The following is an 18,346-nucleotide window of genomic DNA, read 5'->3' as shown; positions in this document are numbered from 1 at the left end:
CCTTCATACTTTTACTGTGTGAAGTATTCATTCATATCTTTTACCCATTTTTCAAATCCAATTGTCTTTCCTCTTGATTTTCAGTTATTTAATCTGCCAGCATATTAACATTGTATTGCAGCATTTTTCTATCAGTTTACTATTCCTTTTAAAAAATATTTTTAGTTGTAGATGAACATAGTAGCTTTATTTAATTAATTAATTTATTTTTAATGGTGCTGAGGATTGAACCCAGTGCTCACACATGCAAGGCAAGCATTCTACCACTGAGCCACAACTCCATCCCAGTTTATCATTCTTTTCAATGCTAGGGTGACTTTAATTGTATGTAGAAATTTTACAATTTTTACATAAGTTAAATCTGTCATTTTAAAAATGTTTCCAGATTTCCTGTCTTGCTTAAAAGGGGCTCTCTATTCCAAAATTTTAAACTATTTTCTAATTATTATCAGAAACATTTAATTCATGGTCAGTTACATTGTTCAATGTAATTATTTAAAATTCCAAAAATTTGTGCTAGGAAATAAGTTTTTTTCTTTGGGTGAAATGTAGGCTCTTTCCTCCTGACTATGTCTCTTATTTTGCCCTTGCAGTCAGGGAGCTCTGAGCTTAGTTTTATCACACTTTTCTCTTTTTTTTAACTTGCATGTTTAGCCCCGTGCCTGTTATTCTAGGCCCTTGTCTGTAAACTACCCTGGGTCTTTCCTGAAAGCAGAAAGTGAGCAAATGACAAATAAATTACAACATGATTTAAGAAATAATAAATAAGAAATGAATAAGTAAGTCATCAATAAAACCTATTAAGTTTAAGCATTTTCGGGTCATTCTTTTCTTACCCCATCTTACTATGAATTTTTGGTCTTCTAGAATGAACTGGAATCCAGTTAATAAGATTATGGGCCTCCAACTCTCACTCTAATTATGAGGTTACCAATCCATTTACCTTATTGTGAGTCCCTCAAGGGCAAGGGTTGTTCTAATTATCCTTAGATGCCAGTGCCTTAAAGCAAGCAGAAGCAAGCAGATGTTTGCTGAATGAGTGAACTAGGAAAAAAAAAAACCTGCAAAAAACTCACATTAGAAATCTAGGTTAAAGGAAACAGCCAGGGTCTGTCCTGTTGCTGGTACATGTTGACTCTCCAACAGTGGATGGCAGTCATTGAGCAGATGACACTGAGACACTGGAGCTCAGCATCTTTAACTTGGAATCACCAAGGGATGCAAGCAAAGAATCACAGGTTAGAAATGTTTCCGGGGCTGGGTGTGAAGCTCAGTGGTGGAACACTTGCCTAGCTTGTGCAAGGCCCCGGCTTCTATCCCCTGCACTGCAAAAGACGAAAATGAAAACAAAAGGGAAAAAATAGAAGTGTTTCCAACAAGGGGTTAAAACAACAAAACTGTGTGTTATCTAAGTAATTAAAACACCTGAAATACTTCTCAGACCCAAGAAATCCAATTATTGGGGGTTTAACTGTAATCTGCATGCCTAACATCTGCTGTTTAGTTTGCCTGATGGCAGAACGAAGTACCATGAAACTAGATTTAATTTAAATTAGAATTTCAAACCCATGGAATACATAAAACACTAAAATTCTGTAATAAAATTTACTTTTCAACAACAATGATCTTGAAATGCAAAGAGGTCTGAGAGTTACATTAGACTTAGAAAAGAATGACTTGAACTCATTCTATTTATTTATTTATTTATTTATGGTAAAATGTTCTCAGTTTAAGTATTTTAGCAGTTTGAAAGTCCTTAAAATTTTAATTAAAAAAGTAAGTTTTCTTTTCTTTTCTTTCTTTTTTTTGGGGGGGAGGGGAGTACTGGGGATTGAACCCAGGTGTCCTTAACCACTGGGCCATGTCCTCACTCCCTTTTTATATTGTATTTAGAGACAGGATCTTGCTAAGTTGCTTATAACCTCACTATGTTGCTGAGGCTGGTTTTGAACTCACAATCCTCCTGCCTCAGTCTCCCATGCCCCTGGGATTACAGGCATGCACCACCACACTGGGCAAGTTTTTAAAAATATTTATATAGAAAATCAGAAGACTCTTTGAGAAGTGTAACCGATGTTTAACAAAAGCAGAAAAAATAGTTTTCAGTACCTCAATATCATGTCTGTTAATTTAAAATTTCTCATAAGAACTGAAACCAAAACAATCATTTCTGGAGATGATTTTCAAACGAGCTTTCTACTGGGCTTTTCCCAACCCACATCCTGCTCTGATAATTCCATGTTCCCTGTTTTTTAGGCGATGTCTGTATCCCCTTCCTCACCCCACCTGTGCAACAAAACAAAGTCTCTGGTGCATCTCCGTCTCCTGGTGTTAGAGAAAGGACAACACAGACAGCCCTAGAACCTCACAAGGTTGGCGGGACTGAAGACAAGGAGTCTGTGAACCAGCTGCAGTGTTCACAGGGGCCACAGCCAGGCACTGACACAGTGGCTGGAGTGGGTCCCCTGCCTAGGGCATCTGGGGTGTTATAATCCTTATTGCAAAGTACCTAGCTCCTCCCCGTTCAAGTCAACGATAGATTAATGTATAAAAAGTTTTATGCCTTGTGGAAATCAAAGGCAGAGCCTGTGGAACACTGAAGTTAAATTTCTGAGTAAATTCACACACTCTGCTATGCTCTACTCCCTCAGTGCAGACCCCAGAGGAGGAAAGGGGCAGCTGCCAGCTGTGGGCACCTAGGGGCCTTCTAATTTGCAATCAGTGGTGCGTGAGAAGCCAATCTCCCAGCGGTAGTCCCCAGAGGCTCAGGGCAGGTGTGTTCTAGGGGTATCTGCTAGAGCCTGTACTAGCAAAAAGGGAAAGGGCAGTCTCTCACTTGCCCTAGGGAACTGGGTGGTCTTGATGCTTCATTATATGCAACCACCTGCGGCAAGTCACAAGTACTTTCTGAGCACACATTGTGATCTGTGCTTCCCAAGCCTTTGGGGGAACTGTGACTTCTATTCATTCAGCAGGTATTTGCTGAGAGCCTGCTCTGTGCTGAGCGCCCTGTTGGTGCTGAGTTTGGGGGATAAGGAAGACAGGTATACTGTAAGGATCAGGGGCAGAGAGAGATCAGACACAGAAATCCTTAGACAATTATACCAGTGAGAAGAGCTATGAAAGGGGAAGGTCCCTTGAGAAAGAAAATTAGGCTAAGACCTAAAGAAAAGATAAATGTCAACAAGAAGGAGCAATGGGGTTGTATAGGGAGAGGGAGTCCGGTATTGGCCTATTTGGGCTACTATAACAAATCACCTGAGACTGGGTAATTTATAACCAAAATTTATTTCTCACAATTCTGGAGGCTGAGAAGTCTAAGAAAAGGTGCCAACAGATTCAGTGTCCAGTGAGGGCCTCACAGACAGCCCGTTCTATGTGTTTCCACAAGGCAGAAGAGGTGAAGAAGCTCCCTTAGGCCAGTTTCTTGAGGGCACTAACACCATTGATGAAGGCTCTGCCCTCATGACCTAAACACATTCCAAAGTCCTCCCCTCTTAATACCACACCTTGGGTTTCAACATAATGGTATTAGGTTTCAACATAATGAATTTTTGTGGAACACAAACATTCAGACCATAGCCAGGTCAGATACGAGGGATAAGGGATGTTCCTAACAGGGACCTACAAGAAAAAGTCACTATGATGCTGCCTGTTTTCAGAGGACTCCCAACATGAAGGGAACACAAAACAGGAAATTTAGCTAACTTTTTTTGGTACTGGGGATTGAACTCAGGGGCACTTGACCACTGAGCCACATCCTCAGCCCAATTTTGTATTTTATTTAGAGACAGAATCTCACTGAGTTGCTTAGCGCCAAGCTTTTGCTGAGGCTGGCTTTGAACTCTCAGTCCTCCTATCTCAGCCTCCTGAGCCACTGGGATTACAGGTGTGCACCACCGTGCCTGGCTTTTCTTTTAAGAAGTAGGTAAATATTGCTGAGAGCCATTGCCAAGTAGGAATGACACATGGCAATTTCTTTGTCAGCCTACCCAATGTTGCTTAGAGGAAGGATCTCCATATTGGACCCAGGTCATTTGCAGTGACATTGCATGTATGCTTGAGTAAGGTGACCTTGCTCAAGGACCAGGGCGATCCAGGTTTAGGGTGTATCCTGCTGGGATTAGGGAGTATCCCACTCCTTGGGTTTAGGGCAGTTCCAGGTTTAAAGTGTACCTTGCTGGGAATAGGGTGTATTCTGCTGCCTCAGGCACGCCCGCTCCTTGAGTTCTTGCGGGATTCAGAGAGTATTTAGGATGCAGAGCCCAGTGGATTTGGCCCAGAACGTGGATTTCCCCAGAACGTGATTGTAGAGTGCCGGTGTGAGTTCGGGAATAAAGAATTGCTGTTTGAATCTACAAGGCTGTGAGTGGCTCGTGATTTTGTGCCCAGCCAGACTGCGGCAAAATATAAAGGACTTATGGACAAAAAGCAGCAATAATAATCACTTAGAGAAAGGGCTTTGGGGATTTTCACTTTTTCCCCCCACCTAGCTTTGGAAATGTGCAGACCATTTTAATTGAAAGGATTTGGGACTATGCGTGCATTATGGATTGCAATATGGGTTTACTCTGCACTAGTGAATGCGTGTTTTTGAGGAAGGAAGTTAGTCTAGGGGGAAAGGGCAGATTATTCATGGTTAGGACAAAGTGTAGGCAAAACAGGGAAAGGAAGACCAATTTCAGTAAATACCTAGTAGTTTTCAAAAAAGGCCTTCTTCTATCTGTCAGAGACTGGAAAGAACCCATGACCCCTAAAATCTCTTCACATTCTAATTAGCCCTCTTAGACTAAGTAAGACTCAGAGAGCACTTATTAAATATATGCCATATTTTATGTCTTTTCATTTATATTAATTTTCAAAATATTAATCCCATGGAGTGTATGCTACTATTGCCCTATTTTTTTTAACCAATTGAGAAATATGAAGAGTTTGCCGCAGGTCCAATGGCTAGGGTGGGTAGAGCTGGGGCGGGTGCCCACCCAGGCTCCAGGGGGAGTGCCGCACATTGACCACCTGCCTCCAGTCCACACTTGACCTGCCCTGGGAAAGGATGTTTGATCTCCTGCCTATAAAAATTAAAAAAGTTCATATCATGTGCTTTAATTACTGCTTATTCCTGGAGCTCCAGCAAGCCCCTGGGCTCCAATAACAACGTCTTTTACAACCATATGGTTGGAAAATAAAAGGTATTCCAATTTGCTGTAGAAACACAGGAAAACTTTTTTTTTTCAGTTTTGTGAAAGACTGGCAACAACTAGATTTATTTTATCACATGCAAGTCAGTCTAGCAGTGCTGACACACCGCAACCCTTAGAAGGAAGAGAGGACTTGGCTTTGCTGCAATCTCTGAGCCTGTCCTCTTAAAAAGCAGTGGCTGTGATGATAATAGATGCTCCTCCTTGGTTTGGCTGGGCCCCTGGGGGGGTGCACTGGGGTTGTTCTGATGTCATCACTTCCCAACCAGCAGGGAACGCAGGGTCAGAAAACAAGGTGTCAAAACTCCCTCAGACCCACCTCCAAATTCAAGTGGAGCCTTGTGGGGTGGGCAAAGAGAAGAAGTGCAGGTCCTTTCCTGCACCAGCCCCTAACCCAGCTCCATGCTGGGACCCCCAGTCTCCTCCCCGCCCCTCCCCTATACTTTCCAGGCCTGGCTCCCCTTCTTCACCTTGGCCTCCTCCTCCTTGGTTCTTCTAAACACAAAGCTAAGTACCACACGTTCTAAATCCCGGGACTGCCTTCATCTCTGCTTTCCCTTCAAGCAACCCCCCCCACCCCCGGTTTTCCTTCCTTCACCTTTCCTGTTCATCAAAAACCAGCCTCCACTCCTGGTTTGCATTTGGTCCTATGGAAGCTCTTCTTCCTGCAGGAGGGCTTTGTCTGCCTGCTTCTCCCATATGGGTGATCCCAAGGTAACTGCCTTCAGATCCGCCCTTCCTTTGTACTTTTCTAGGCAAATCCACATATAAAGCCTATTGCTTCAGCTCCCAGCGCGAGTGAGTAGAATGACCTAGAAGTTCCAAATCTAGATCTCCAACTTCCTTAGAGCTGCAGGCTGCTTACTTCCTGTTCTGACTGGACAGTTTTAGGGATGTTTTCTAAGCATCTAGCTCATCTCATCCAAAATCAAATTTACCAGCGTTTCTCTAAACGTGTCCTCCTTTTACTTTCAGTCTGGTAATTAAGGGCAGCATCCACCATCCAGTTGTCTGAGTGAGGAAGCTGTTAGCCATTCTTAACAGTCCCTCCCCATGTTAGGCAATATAATAGCTCACTTCAACACGTATCTACAATGTTTTAAGTGATTATGTCTTTGTGCTTCTCCACCACCAACTTTGGGAGACAGGAATCATGTCTCATTTATCTCTCTATCTCTAGAACATTCTACCTGCCAGCATTATACTCAGTTATCTTGTCACTGAATCAATAAAGATAGAACAACAATGTTTCCTGTCCTAAGCCTGGAACTAGTCATTTCTTCTACCATCCCTGTCTCCCATGAACGGGAAATGAATTTAGAGATGATAATTTTGTGTACTAGGGGTGCTCCCTACCTGTGGTTCAGTCATTGTTTATAACTTTCCAGTGGACAGTATTGAGAATTTTTTAAAATATAAATTTCAGATTAGTTCATATCTCATCCCATGATACTTGTATCATATTTATTCCATAATACAGAAATTCAGAATATCAGCAGATGCAGAACCACAATACTGACACTACCACCAATATTATAATAACTTAAAACAGTTTAGGATTTTTGTTGCAATTCTTTCTGAACCAGGGTAGGTACTACTGAAGATGAATATCAAATTACTGGATTTTAAAGTTACTTGGATAGTTCTTCTTAGTGTAGTCATCTCACCAATAGGGTACTTATTACTTTAATCTGTTTAATGTCACTTTTGTTATTTTAGATATCATCTTTTTAAGTTCAATGTGAATGTATAATTATGTAAAACATGATGTGGTTTCAAAGTCTGATCTATAAAACAAGGTTAATTCAAAGATTATTTTTAGCCTTTATCCCTATTCCCTCCTCCTCGTCTTTCTTTTCCCCTTTGTGTAATAAGTTTTAAAAAATTGCAACTTATTTTTACATAGTTTTCTCCTTCATATAGGTGCATAGATAATATAAAATGTCCCAATTGTTAGATAAAAGGTAGCCTACCATGCACACTTTCCTGCACTTTACATTTATCCCCTAATGGTATGTCCTGGAAATCACTTTGGGGAGGTAAATGGAGCCATTTCCCCATCCATCTAACAGCCGCAAGTACTGCACCCTGGGGACCCATCACAACTTATCCACCTCCCCAGTCATGGGAACTTGAGTCTTTTGCTATTCTAAACAGTGCTGCCCCGAATCACTTTGTGCACTGTATCTTTGCCCCTCTACCTTTGGGAGAGAGTCCTAGGACAGAGACTACTAAGTCAAAGAATAAATGTGCATGTGATTTTGTTAGCTACTGCCAACTTCCTCTTCATAAGAGTTGTACCATGTTAAATTCCCACCAGACATGTATGAGAATGCCTGGTTCCCGGAAGCCTCACAAATGCAGTATGTGGCCAAACTTCTGTATTTTGTGTTCAAGTGTAATATTGTGTAGTCCATTGTAGTTTCATTTTACATTTTTTCTTATTATGAGTAGGGTCGATCATCCTTTCATATGCGTAAGATCCATTTGCTTTTTTTTTTTTCTAAAAATTGCCCCCTTTGAATTCCTAGTCTGTTTTTCTATGATAGTAGTTCACAGAGTATGAGTCCCCAGACCACCAGGAACAGCAACATCACCTGGAAATTTGTTAGAATGTAAATTTCTCTGATCTCAAACTGAATCCACTGAATGAGAAATTCTGGGGATAGGCCCAAGTAATTTTCTTTTTCTTTTTAGTCCTATAGATGACTAATGCATTAAAGTTTGAGAAACATTGGTCTATAGGGTTGATTCCACAACTGTACTTTAACTGACCATGGGCTTATGTAATTATTTTCTAGTTAAAGCAAGGCCAAACTATTGAGAAGCTGGAATTGAAAGATTGAAATGCCATGTGACATTCATTCATTCATTCATTTGTTGATTCATTCAACCATTAACAAGCAGATGTTAAGTACCTACTATGGAATCTGTCCTTGTGGCAGGCAAGGGGGATACTGTTTAATCAAAGAGACATGGTCACTGCTCCAAGAAGGTTACCTTCCCCAAGGAAGAACAAAACTCAACAATTTATATCTTTCCAAAGGAAATTATGAGGTATCACTGCAGCATAAAGCAGGGTTTTAAGCTAGTCTCGTGATAGCACTTTTAAATAATATTGAGATGACATTTTATTCCCATCAAGGAGATGAAAATTTTAGACAGGGATAATACTATTGTTGTAGTTTGGATATGAGGTAGGTCCTCCCAAAGCTCTTGTGTTAATACACAATGTTCAGAGGTAAGTGATTGGATTGTGAGAGCTATAATCTCACAATTTTAGTTCATCTTAGTTTGAATGGATTAAATGGGTAGTAAATACAGGCAGTGGGGAGAGGCTGGAAGTGGGTCACTGTTGTGCACTGGAAGGGTGCATCTTCCCTGTGGTTCCTTCCCTGACCACTCTGCTTCCTGACCCTGCCATGAGATGAGCAGCTTTCCTCCCCTGGACCCTTCCCCCATGATGTGCTGCCTCACCTTGGGCTCTGAGCAATGGAGTTGGCCACCTGTGGACTGAGACCTCTGAAACCGTGAGCCCCAAATAAACTTTCCCTCCTTTGGTTGTTCTTGCTAGGTATTTTGGTCACAGTGATGAAAAGCTAACTAAAACAGAAACTGGTATACTGAGGAGGAGGGTCCTTGCTGTGACTAATCTTACCATGGGACTTAGAAGCTTTTGGAGTTTGTTTGCAGGAAGAATTTTGAAAAGATTATAGAGATGCAGATTTTTGTAAGTGGGGCTCGGTGGGTGACTTTGGTGGGAGCTCAGAAGATCAGAATGCTTATGGGAATACAGACTGTGCTCATGAGGTTTCAGAAGAAAATGAGAACTCTGCTGGGAATTGAATTAAAGATTACTTGTGTTATCTTCTGGCAAATAAACTGGACTACATTTTTCCTATGTTTGGAAACTTTGTATGAATCTTCATTTTAAAATGATGGACTAATTAATCTGGGGGAGGAAATTTCAAGGCAGCACCACATTCACTCAGTGGCATGGATGTTATTGGCAGCTTTTAGCCAGGTTTCATGTGAGAATTAGGAGCAAGAGATAGAGATAAAAGGATTTTACAATTTGCAATTTGGCCAGAAGAGTGGATGGAAAGCTGGGGCCAAGGAAGGTGTGTTTAAAGAGATTATAGTTCCTAAAGAGATGCTAAGTACTTTGCACAGAGACAATTAGAAAGCCAACTCAAGGGCACCTTTTTAAGGAATTTGCAGGACCATACCTACTTCAGGTTCCAGGATGTAGAAGGAAAAATTCTTTTGAGAAGAGATTGTGGGGGTGCCCTTCTTGCATAGAGGGTCCTAGGAAGTTGTTCATACTGAGCCACACACTCAGAAGAAACTACAGACATTATTCCCAGGGGCCCAGGCATTGTGTGAGCTGGCAGCAAACCTTGTCATCATTCACATGATGTTGGTTCTGCAGGAATGCAGGAGGCTCAAGTTAAGGGATCATGGAAGATTCCACTGAGATTTCAAAGGAAGGCCTGGGAAGTCAGCCAAAGTGTAGTTAGGTGGAGTCCTTATAGGCTGCCCCTGGGAGGGTGATTTGTGAAGTTGCAAAGGTAAATCTGAAGCTAGAATGGAGACACCAGTAATTAAGAAATGCTACTAATGTCGACCATGGGCTGTTTGCTGAGAGAAGCTGCTGGCTGCAGAGAGAGTCAGACTAAAAGAGAGTCCCTTCACCCTGCAACCAGCAAGGACAAAGGGGCCGGGCTGTCAAAGCCCTTTGGAAATAACACCTCACAGCCAAGTGTCCTAGATGCTTATAAGGAGTTGTGGGACCTATTTGCCTGACTGGATTTAAGTCTTTCCTCAGTCCCATCCCTTCTTTCTATGCCCCTATTTGCTGAGGGCCATTACCAAGTAGGAATGACGCATCAAAATCTCCTTGCCAGCGTACCCCATGCTGCTTAGAGGACATTCGATGGGACATTGCATGTATGCTTTAGTAAGATGACCCTGCTCAAGGTGATCGAGGGTGGATCCAGGTTTGAGGAAGTATCCTGCAGGTTTGAGGAAGTATCCCGGTCCTTGGGTTTAGGGTGATCCCGGTTTAAGGCGTTTCCCGGTTTAAGACAACAGGGGTTTTAGGGAAGTTGAGGTTGAAGATTATGGCTGCTGGGATTAGGGTGTTCCTGCTGCTTGTTCCCAGTTGAGTTCTCATGAGATTCAAATGGGATTTGGAAAAAGCCTCGTGGAGTAGGATTTTGGGGGCGGTGGCATATTGGAGATTGCACCAGAACGTGTTTGTTGGAGGCCGGTGTGAGTTCGGGAATAAAGAATTGCTGTTTGAACCTACAAAGCTGTGTGGTGGCTCGTGATTCAGTGCCAGCCGAGACATCGGCACCTATTTCTCCCATTTGGAATGGGAATTTTTGTGTCACTGTATATTGGATATGTGTAACTTATTTTTGGTTTTCAAGGGGTTCAAGGCCAAGAGTTTTTATTGTCTCTCAGAAGAGACTCTGGGCTTGGACTTTTGGGCAAGGCTGGAACTGTGAAGACTATGGGACTCATGGAGAGGGACTAAATGCATTTTGCATTGTGAGAGGGATACAGACTTTGAGACCCAGGGATGCAGTGTTATGGTTTAGATATGAGGTGTCCCCTAAATCTCTTGCATGATACATTAATGATTGGTTTGTGAGAGCTATAACCTTATCTAACTGGATGGTAACTGTAGGCAGGTGAGGTATGGCTAGAGGAAGTGGGTCACTGGGAAGTGGGTCACTGGGACTCTTCCCTGTGTCCCCTCCCTTCTTCCCCCTCTCTCTGCTTCCTGACCCTGCCATGAGGTGAGCAGCTCTCCTTCTTGGGGCTCTTCCCTTATGATGTGCTGCCTCATCTTGGGTCCAGAACAATACAGTTGGCTATAGACTGAGACCTCTGAAACTGTGTGTCCCAAATAAACTTCCCCTCCTCTAAATTGTTCTTTGGTTACAATGATGAAAAGCTGACTAAGGCACCAATCCCAAGTGGAGAGATTCAAGTGGAAACAAACATTGCAGGCTCCTTGCAAAGGAATCTAGAGGTACCTATGGGTGCTTCACACAAAGCGAGCTCATTCCTGGGAATTGATCTTATGGAAAGAACGCTGCCCATTGAAGGTTACTTACTGCAGCACTGATCAGGCAAACACCCACCACAAAGAGAGTGCCCATTTAGCAGGGAATGGTTGAATAAATCATGCTATATCCCCACCCGGAAGCCATTGAAATGAATAGCCATATCATTAATTTGAAGGTATTTCTATGATATATTGAGTAAGAAATGCAACATGTAGAAAAATGGGTATATAGGTTGAGTATCCCTTATTCAAAATATTTGGAACCAGAAATGTTTCAGATTTAAATTTTTTAAAAAAGATTTTAGAATATTTGCATACAGATAATCTTAGATATGTGACTCAAGTCTAAATTTGAAATTAATTTGTGTTTCACACATACCTCATACTCATAGCCTGAAGGTAATTTTATACAACATTGTTAATGTGCCTGAGGTTTTTTTTTCTTTCGTTTGTTTGTTTTTTCACCCTTGTTTTGTCTGCAACCCATCACATGAATACAGGTGGGAATGTTCTACTTGTGGCATTTTATCAGTGTTCATAAAGTTTCAGATTTTGAAGCACCCTGGATTTCAGACAAGGGATGCTCAATCTGTAATGCCATCACATTTTTAAAAGCTCATAAAATACATATGTGTGTGTCTCTGTGTGTGTGTGTGTATTAATATATATGATTATATTCACAGAAGAAAAATATGGAGAAGAAAATACCAGAGTGAACCATCTACAGTAGATTGGGGCTCAACACACACTCTGCCTTCCTGATAGCAGATGATGGAAAGCTGACAATATGCTCAGATGTCCCTGCTGGTGACAGATGCACTGTGTGAGACAAGGCAGGAGAAAGCACAGGAGGGGCCACACCTGGATGGCCTTGGCAGAGTCTACAGAAGTACCTTCCTTCCCCTCATCTTTACATAACTGAGTTCCCCATGTTCAGCCACTTGCTTCCTGGCACCTGAGAGGCCGGATACGGGGCTCCATGTTGCTGGCATAGCACGGCTCTTGATCCAACCTGTTGCAGTAGAAGCTAATCTCTGGGTCCTGTCCAGTTTTGGGGGTGTGAGCCTGGAGCCAGAAGGTGGCAGCAGTGCTAAGTGAGGTTCAGGGCTCATACTGGAGGCACAGTGTGGAGCTCGCTTATGCCCCTGCCTTTCTAATGATCTCATGAGCGCTCGCTTCCCTGAGCCAAATGACAGTCTGCTTAAGATAGCTTTATTCTTGCTTTCTGAAATCAAGACTGTGATTCAAAGGGTTACTAAATAGGGGGAAGATAGGAGGCAGTTGAGGATTTAAACATATGGACCTATGAAAGCACCTTGAAAACAAGAGCATTATTATTAATTTTAAATGCCCTTTAAGACTCATCTGTCATCTCACTTAAATAACTGATGTACACAGGGACTTTCAAAAGCCTTTTCACGAAAGCAGAAAGGGCACTCTGCCACGGAGCCTCTCCAGGACAGAAAGTCTTACCAGCAGGTGCAGAAGTCGACTTTGGCGCTGGAAGTAAACTCCTGCGGGGTGTTGTCACACTGGAGGATGCTGGAGGGGTCACTCGGCTGGCCCCCTTGGGTGTCTCCTTAGAAGGCAGAGCTGCCTTCAGAGCTGGCTGTTCTTCATTCCCAAAGGTTGAACCTGTGGGAGGCAGGGAGGCAGACAGTGTGTTAATTATAACTTCATGAAAAATGGATGACCCCCTTGCCTTTGGCACGTGCCAGCCAATCCTAAGCCTGCCATCTGCTGTAGAACTTGACCTCATTCTTAGTGAGTGGCCTTGAAAAGTATTTCTCTGGAACAGATATAGAAAAGGACTCCCTTTAGCTACTGCTTCAATGTCTGTCACTCAAATCCCCTGCACCAAAGGGGGCTCCACAAAAGCCAAGAGCCGCCTCTCTTCTTTGAAGAGAAGTTGCTTGTGTACGTGGAGATTGTACATGGAGATAAGCATGGACAGGACGACTCACAGAAGGATGAGCATCGCCTTTTTGAAACAGACTGTGAGTGACCCAGGAGAAGTGAGAATAAAAAGACAGTTGTCTCTTGACATCAGTCGGGGATGGGTTCTAGGACCCCTGGGGATTTCAAAACCTGGAGATGCTCAAGTTCCTTATGTAAAATGGTGTGGCATTTATGTAGAACCTACACATACCCTGACATATAAAAATCATTACCCAATGACTTAACATGTCCAATAAAATGTGAATGCTGTGTATATCACTGTTACGCTGCATTGTTTAGGGAATAAGGATAAAAAAAAAAGTCTGGCCATGTTGAGCACAGATGTGACTTTTTTCTAAATACTTTTGATCCACAGTTGGTTAGACCTGCTGACATGGATAGAGATTGACTATATATATACTTGCCCTACACAACCAGGAAGTTTGTTCAGAGACCCCCAAATTCCTGCTCATTTTGCCTCTAGAATAGGAGGTGTGGGATGAAGGTGGACTATGGTAGCACAGAACCAAGGAATCCCTTTGAAACTCATGGAAGTTATTTGTCTGAAAAGCTGAGGCCTCACCAAGCTGGACTTACCAGCAACCTCATTTATTTCAAAGGGAGAAGACATCTATAGATAATTGCATTGGTATTCAGTATAGAAATAGTCTTCCTCTATAGGACAGCTTATTATAATCCTAAAGACCTAGCATGAGATGTGTGGCCCAGATTTAAATATGAAAAGTTGTTGTGGACCAGACTTTATTTCTAGATCTTCTCAAAACTTTTGTGGTCTATATACTTGCAATTTCTTATCAATGATGCCACCATCAATTCCCTGTTAAAAGGTAATCTTTTAAATATTTCTCTGAGTATAGCTATGAGGTCTAATCTCTAATCTCTTCATGTAGAGAGCCTCAATATACTGAGGCTACTGCTTGTTTGGAACAAACCTGTCCATTCATAGGACCATGACCATCTACCATGAAAAAAATTAAGCAATGGCAGCTGGGAGAAGCACACAGCATTGGAGTGAAAGATTGGTTGTTTTTATCATTTTAAAATGAGAGTCGGAACATTCTATTTAGATAGGACCTGAACAAAATTGATAGCACTATTAAGATGGCTTTAGTGTTTATAACATACTAGAGTTTCATTCGATAATTTAAAGTAAGAGATTGTTGCTTTTCTCGCTCTGAAGAACTGTTTAAAATTGGTGAGATCTGTGTTGTTTCTAAAGAAAAGCATATCCGGAAAGGAAAAATAAAGAATGTGCTACTTCTTAAAACAGAACTTATGTACTGTAGTGCTTTTAAGTTCCATGCAAGGATTTCAATGCTTCTAAATGTGGCTTAGAAAATGCATTTGACCTCTGCAAGCTGAAAAAATGCACTGAAACCCCACTGAAAGGATTTGCATTGTCCTGGTTATCAGAAAAGAAGCATGCACCTGTTTGCTTCAAACCTAATCAGGAAAAGCAATACCTTGAACTTGCAAAATAGTAAGTATTAAGAGTCTCAATTATCTTGCAGGCTTACCAGCCCAGTGCCAGAAACCAGAGAATCTGATTTGTGTGATATTTCAGGTGGATCTCACCCCCTAGAAATATTCCACGTGGGATTCTCTCATGTCCAGCCCACTGCTGATATACTGCCAGAATAATGTATTCACTGAAATATGTAGGATAAGCTTAATCAAGCTCAAACTGTTCACACAGTCTTTTATTTAACAATTTATTAAAATTTCTTAAAAAGAGAAATATTTCATATCATTTGCAGAGTTCAAATGTCCTTTGATCAAGTCCTCTTGCATCTGGCATCATTTTCTTATATGCAATTTATCATTCAGTGAAATATCAATTTAGAGATTTGGCTGCTTTCCAGGCTGGGAAGAAATTCATCTGTGAAGTGTGTGTTTCTGGGAAGCTATGTACTCCCCTCTCAGGACTTGAATGTACCAAAAACTAAAATACAATGAAGAACTATAAAAACTCTTATTTTGTCCATCACTGTGGGACGCAGCCTGCAATAAACAGATCCACTCTTCAAAAACCAGCTTCAGCTGGCCAGAAATTAAAGCTGCATTATTCAGTAAACGAAAAGCATTCTGAATTTGGAAATAGTTGCTGAATTCTATAAATGTTTCAAGTAGTTCATGACAATGCTGACAACATTAAACCATTCCTTGTTAAGAGGAAGAAAACAACCAGAAATAAGCAAACTGCTTGGGTGAGTCAGAAAAATGTGCTGGAGAATCGAGACAGCGGCAGTGGTTCATATGGCTAATTCAGTCACCTCATTTCTGGCCAACCCTAATTGACTCTAGCCTGAAATTCCCAGGCAATTTATCTACGCTTCCACTTGGTCACAGGGCAGCAGAGACTTCAGCAAGGTGAAATCATGGGAGCAAGCTGATCAGGATGTGAACATCTCCTCTACCGACCACCTCCCTGTACCTCAGCATCTTCATTCCTAAGTGGGGACCATAGCAACCTACTTCAGAGAGCTATTGTCAGAATCGAAAGGGACTTTAAAAAAAAATGTTGGTGCAAGAGTTAATTCAAGAAAATAGTGTCTGGTGAATCGTATGCTCTATATGTTTGTTTATTAACTTACATCCTAATTTTAAGTTCTTCAGATAGTTATTTGATAGATCAGTTTTTATAGGAACTTAGAAAGTCTTCAAGGATTGATATAAAGTAGGTTGCTCTAAGTGAGAAGAAAGGAAAGGACTGAGGAAAATCTAACCATACCTTTTGGATGAAGGACTAAAGAGAAGAGCAATATTGTCTTAAAAATATGATGAGCTATTTCAGACATTGAAAGAGGTGAGAATAACAACACAATGGATTACTGAGATTAAGAAATACAAAACATCAATCCCACAGCCAGTGAAATTGCTGAGACCAAAGGAAGTTTGTTCAGCTCTCCGTGACATTCAAAACTGCTTTCCAAGTTGCGTGGTGGGACTCACATTTTCTACAGGTAACTAATGTAGCATCATTGGACTTTACTGCTGGCAATCAGGTAAACATGATACTAACTTGTTCAAGTTAACATGCTTTTACATCTTTAACAGTAATGGCATTAAGATTTTTTCATATAGTTATTGGACATGTAAGCTTTTTATTCCCTAATAATTTTTGCCCATTTTCTGCTGGGGTTTTCTGCCTTAATCTTCAAATATTCTGTATACTAATCTTTTATTGGATATGCATTTCAAATACTTTTTCTATCTTTGGCATGTTTTCTTATTTATGGTGCCTTAATTGAGAATTTTCTCATCTTAGTGCTCTTGATTTTTATCAGTCTTTTCTGTTGCACTTTGTGTGTATTAGACTTTAAGTCTCTACGCTGATACCATAAAGATATTCTCCTATGTATTCTACTAAAACATTTATGTTTTACAATTAGATCATTAGTCCACCTGGAATGGGGCATAGCACAGGGACTGAGCTTGTAGATGGTTTCTGCATAGGTAGAAAATTGCCCTGTACATAGTCCATCATCTTCTCAGCAAAATCTGCTATAGCCAGATCTTGTATGCCAAGTCTTCATTCAGGCAACATGTATTAGGGCAAGCCAACAAATAACTCCCAAGTCTCAGTAACTTAAAGTTTATTTTGGGATCAAGAATCATCTGACACAGGTACTCCAGATGGGTCTGCTGTCCTGGGGAGCTGTCCTCCAGGTTAGGAACCCAGCTCCGTCCACATTGTATTCTTGCCCTACTCTGGGGTTTTCAAAAGAACTTAACATTCAGATGGTAGGTGGAGGGAACATAAATTGTTCACAGGAGGATTTTATGGGCCCTACCTGAGAGAGGTACATCATTTATGCCTTTAGCCCATTGATCGGGATTCAGTTACAGGAGATCAGTAAGAGAGGCTGGTAAATGTAGTTTAGTTTGTGTCCAAGAGAAAAGGGAAATGGTTTGATGAACGCATATCCCCTCTGCCATATTAGGCCCCATTTCTGAGCTCTCTGTTTTGTTTCATTGATCTATTTGTCTATCGCTATGCCAATGCGATTCTGAATTTATTTACTCTAGTGCAAGACACAAAACAAATGAGCCAGCTTTGATCTTTCCCCCTTTAACTACCTTGGCTTCCATTGGCTCTTTATTACTGCATATAGATTCCAGAATATGCTTGTCAAGTTCCATGAAAAAAAAAATGGTCAAATTTCAATGAACACAGTTAAGCCTTTTTTCCCCCCAACTGAAAACTAATGGAAGTACAAGCAAAGATATAACTAAGACCAGCGAAATGCTGAAATCAATTATACCCTAGGCACCATGTTAGATAATGAAGATACAAATGAGGCTAAGAACATAACAGAAACAGCGAAACAGGCAGTTCTAAGAGGGGCAACACTCCATTACAGATGATCAGATTTATAAAGACTGAAGGAATACTGGCATTTTTATGAATGGGGCTATCAATATCTTTGTCAGAAAACATGTGGAAATATGAGAGACTAAGGAGAACAGAAGTCAATAAATGGTGAGTGGGAAGTGTGAGGCAGGGAGAAAAGACAACATTTTCAACAAACAATCACATGTCATTAAAGGAATTTCTGTATACTATTAACTATTGAGCTGGTTAGTTGGCAGGTCATTCTTCTTATTCCTTTGCTTTGTCCATACAAACAATATGCCCCACATTTCTTACACTATCACCCCCAAATGTAAAGGTATTCCCCTGCCACAGTAACTAAAGGACTGTACCCTCTAGTGTCCTTGCTGTGCCGTCTTTTGTAGATGTCCAAATTATATCATCAACTTACCATTTGGTAGACAAGTTCTCCTTCATTACAGCATAAGAATTTGCAAGGAATAGCAAGTTTATCAAAATCTCATGGGCTTGAATATCTACCTCACGCCATATGCAAAAATGAACTTAAAATATATCAAAGTAAGCTGTTGATGTAACTTTGTGGTAGAATTCCTGCTCAGGATGTCCAAGGTTCTAGGTTTGATCCCCATCATGCAAAAATAAATAAATAAATCTTAAAAACAAAATAAAATAATCAAAGACTTAAGTATCATGGCAAATAAACAAAAGACTTTTAGAAAAAAAAAATAGAAGTAAATTTTAATGACCTTGGATTAATAAATGCTTTCTTAGAAG

The 18,346-nt window shown here is 41.0% G+C and overlaps 1 protein-coding gene across 3 annotated transcripts in view; it reads right to left on the bottom strand.

Moving 5' to 3' along the window:
- Mtus2 (microtubule associated scaffold protein 2) overlaps positions 1-18,346 on the bottom strand; it is a 394,770-nt gene that overhangs the window by 182,223 nt on the left and 194,201 nt on the right. For all 3 annotated transcript variants that reach the window (XM_026388390.2, XM_026388389.2, XM_077795145.1), the window contains one exon: positions 12,751-12,912. In XM_026388390.2, the coding sequence (XP_026244175.2) occupies positions 12,751-12,912 (162 nt within the window). The remainder of the gene's footprint in view (positions 1-12,750; positions 12,913-18,346) is intronic.

The sequence above is a fragment of the Urocitellus parryii genome, chromosome 2, assembly GCF_045843805.1.
Source record: "Urocitellus parryii isolate mUroPar1 chromosome 2, mUroPar1.hap1, whole genome shotgun sequence".
Classification (NCBI taxonomy): Eukaryota; Metazoa; Chordata; class Mammalia; order Rodentia; family Sciuridae; genus Urocitellus; species Urocitellus parryii.
This window is presented reverse-complemented; position numbering and strand designations above follow the sequence as displayed.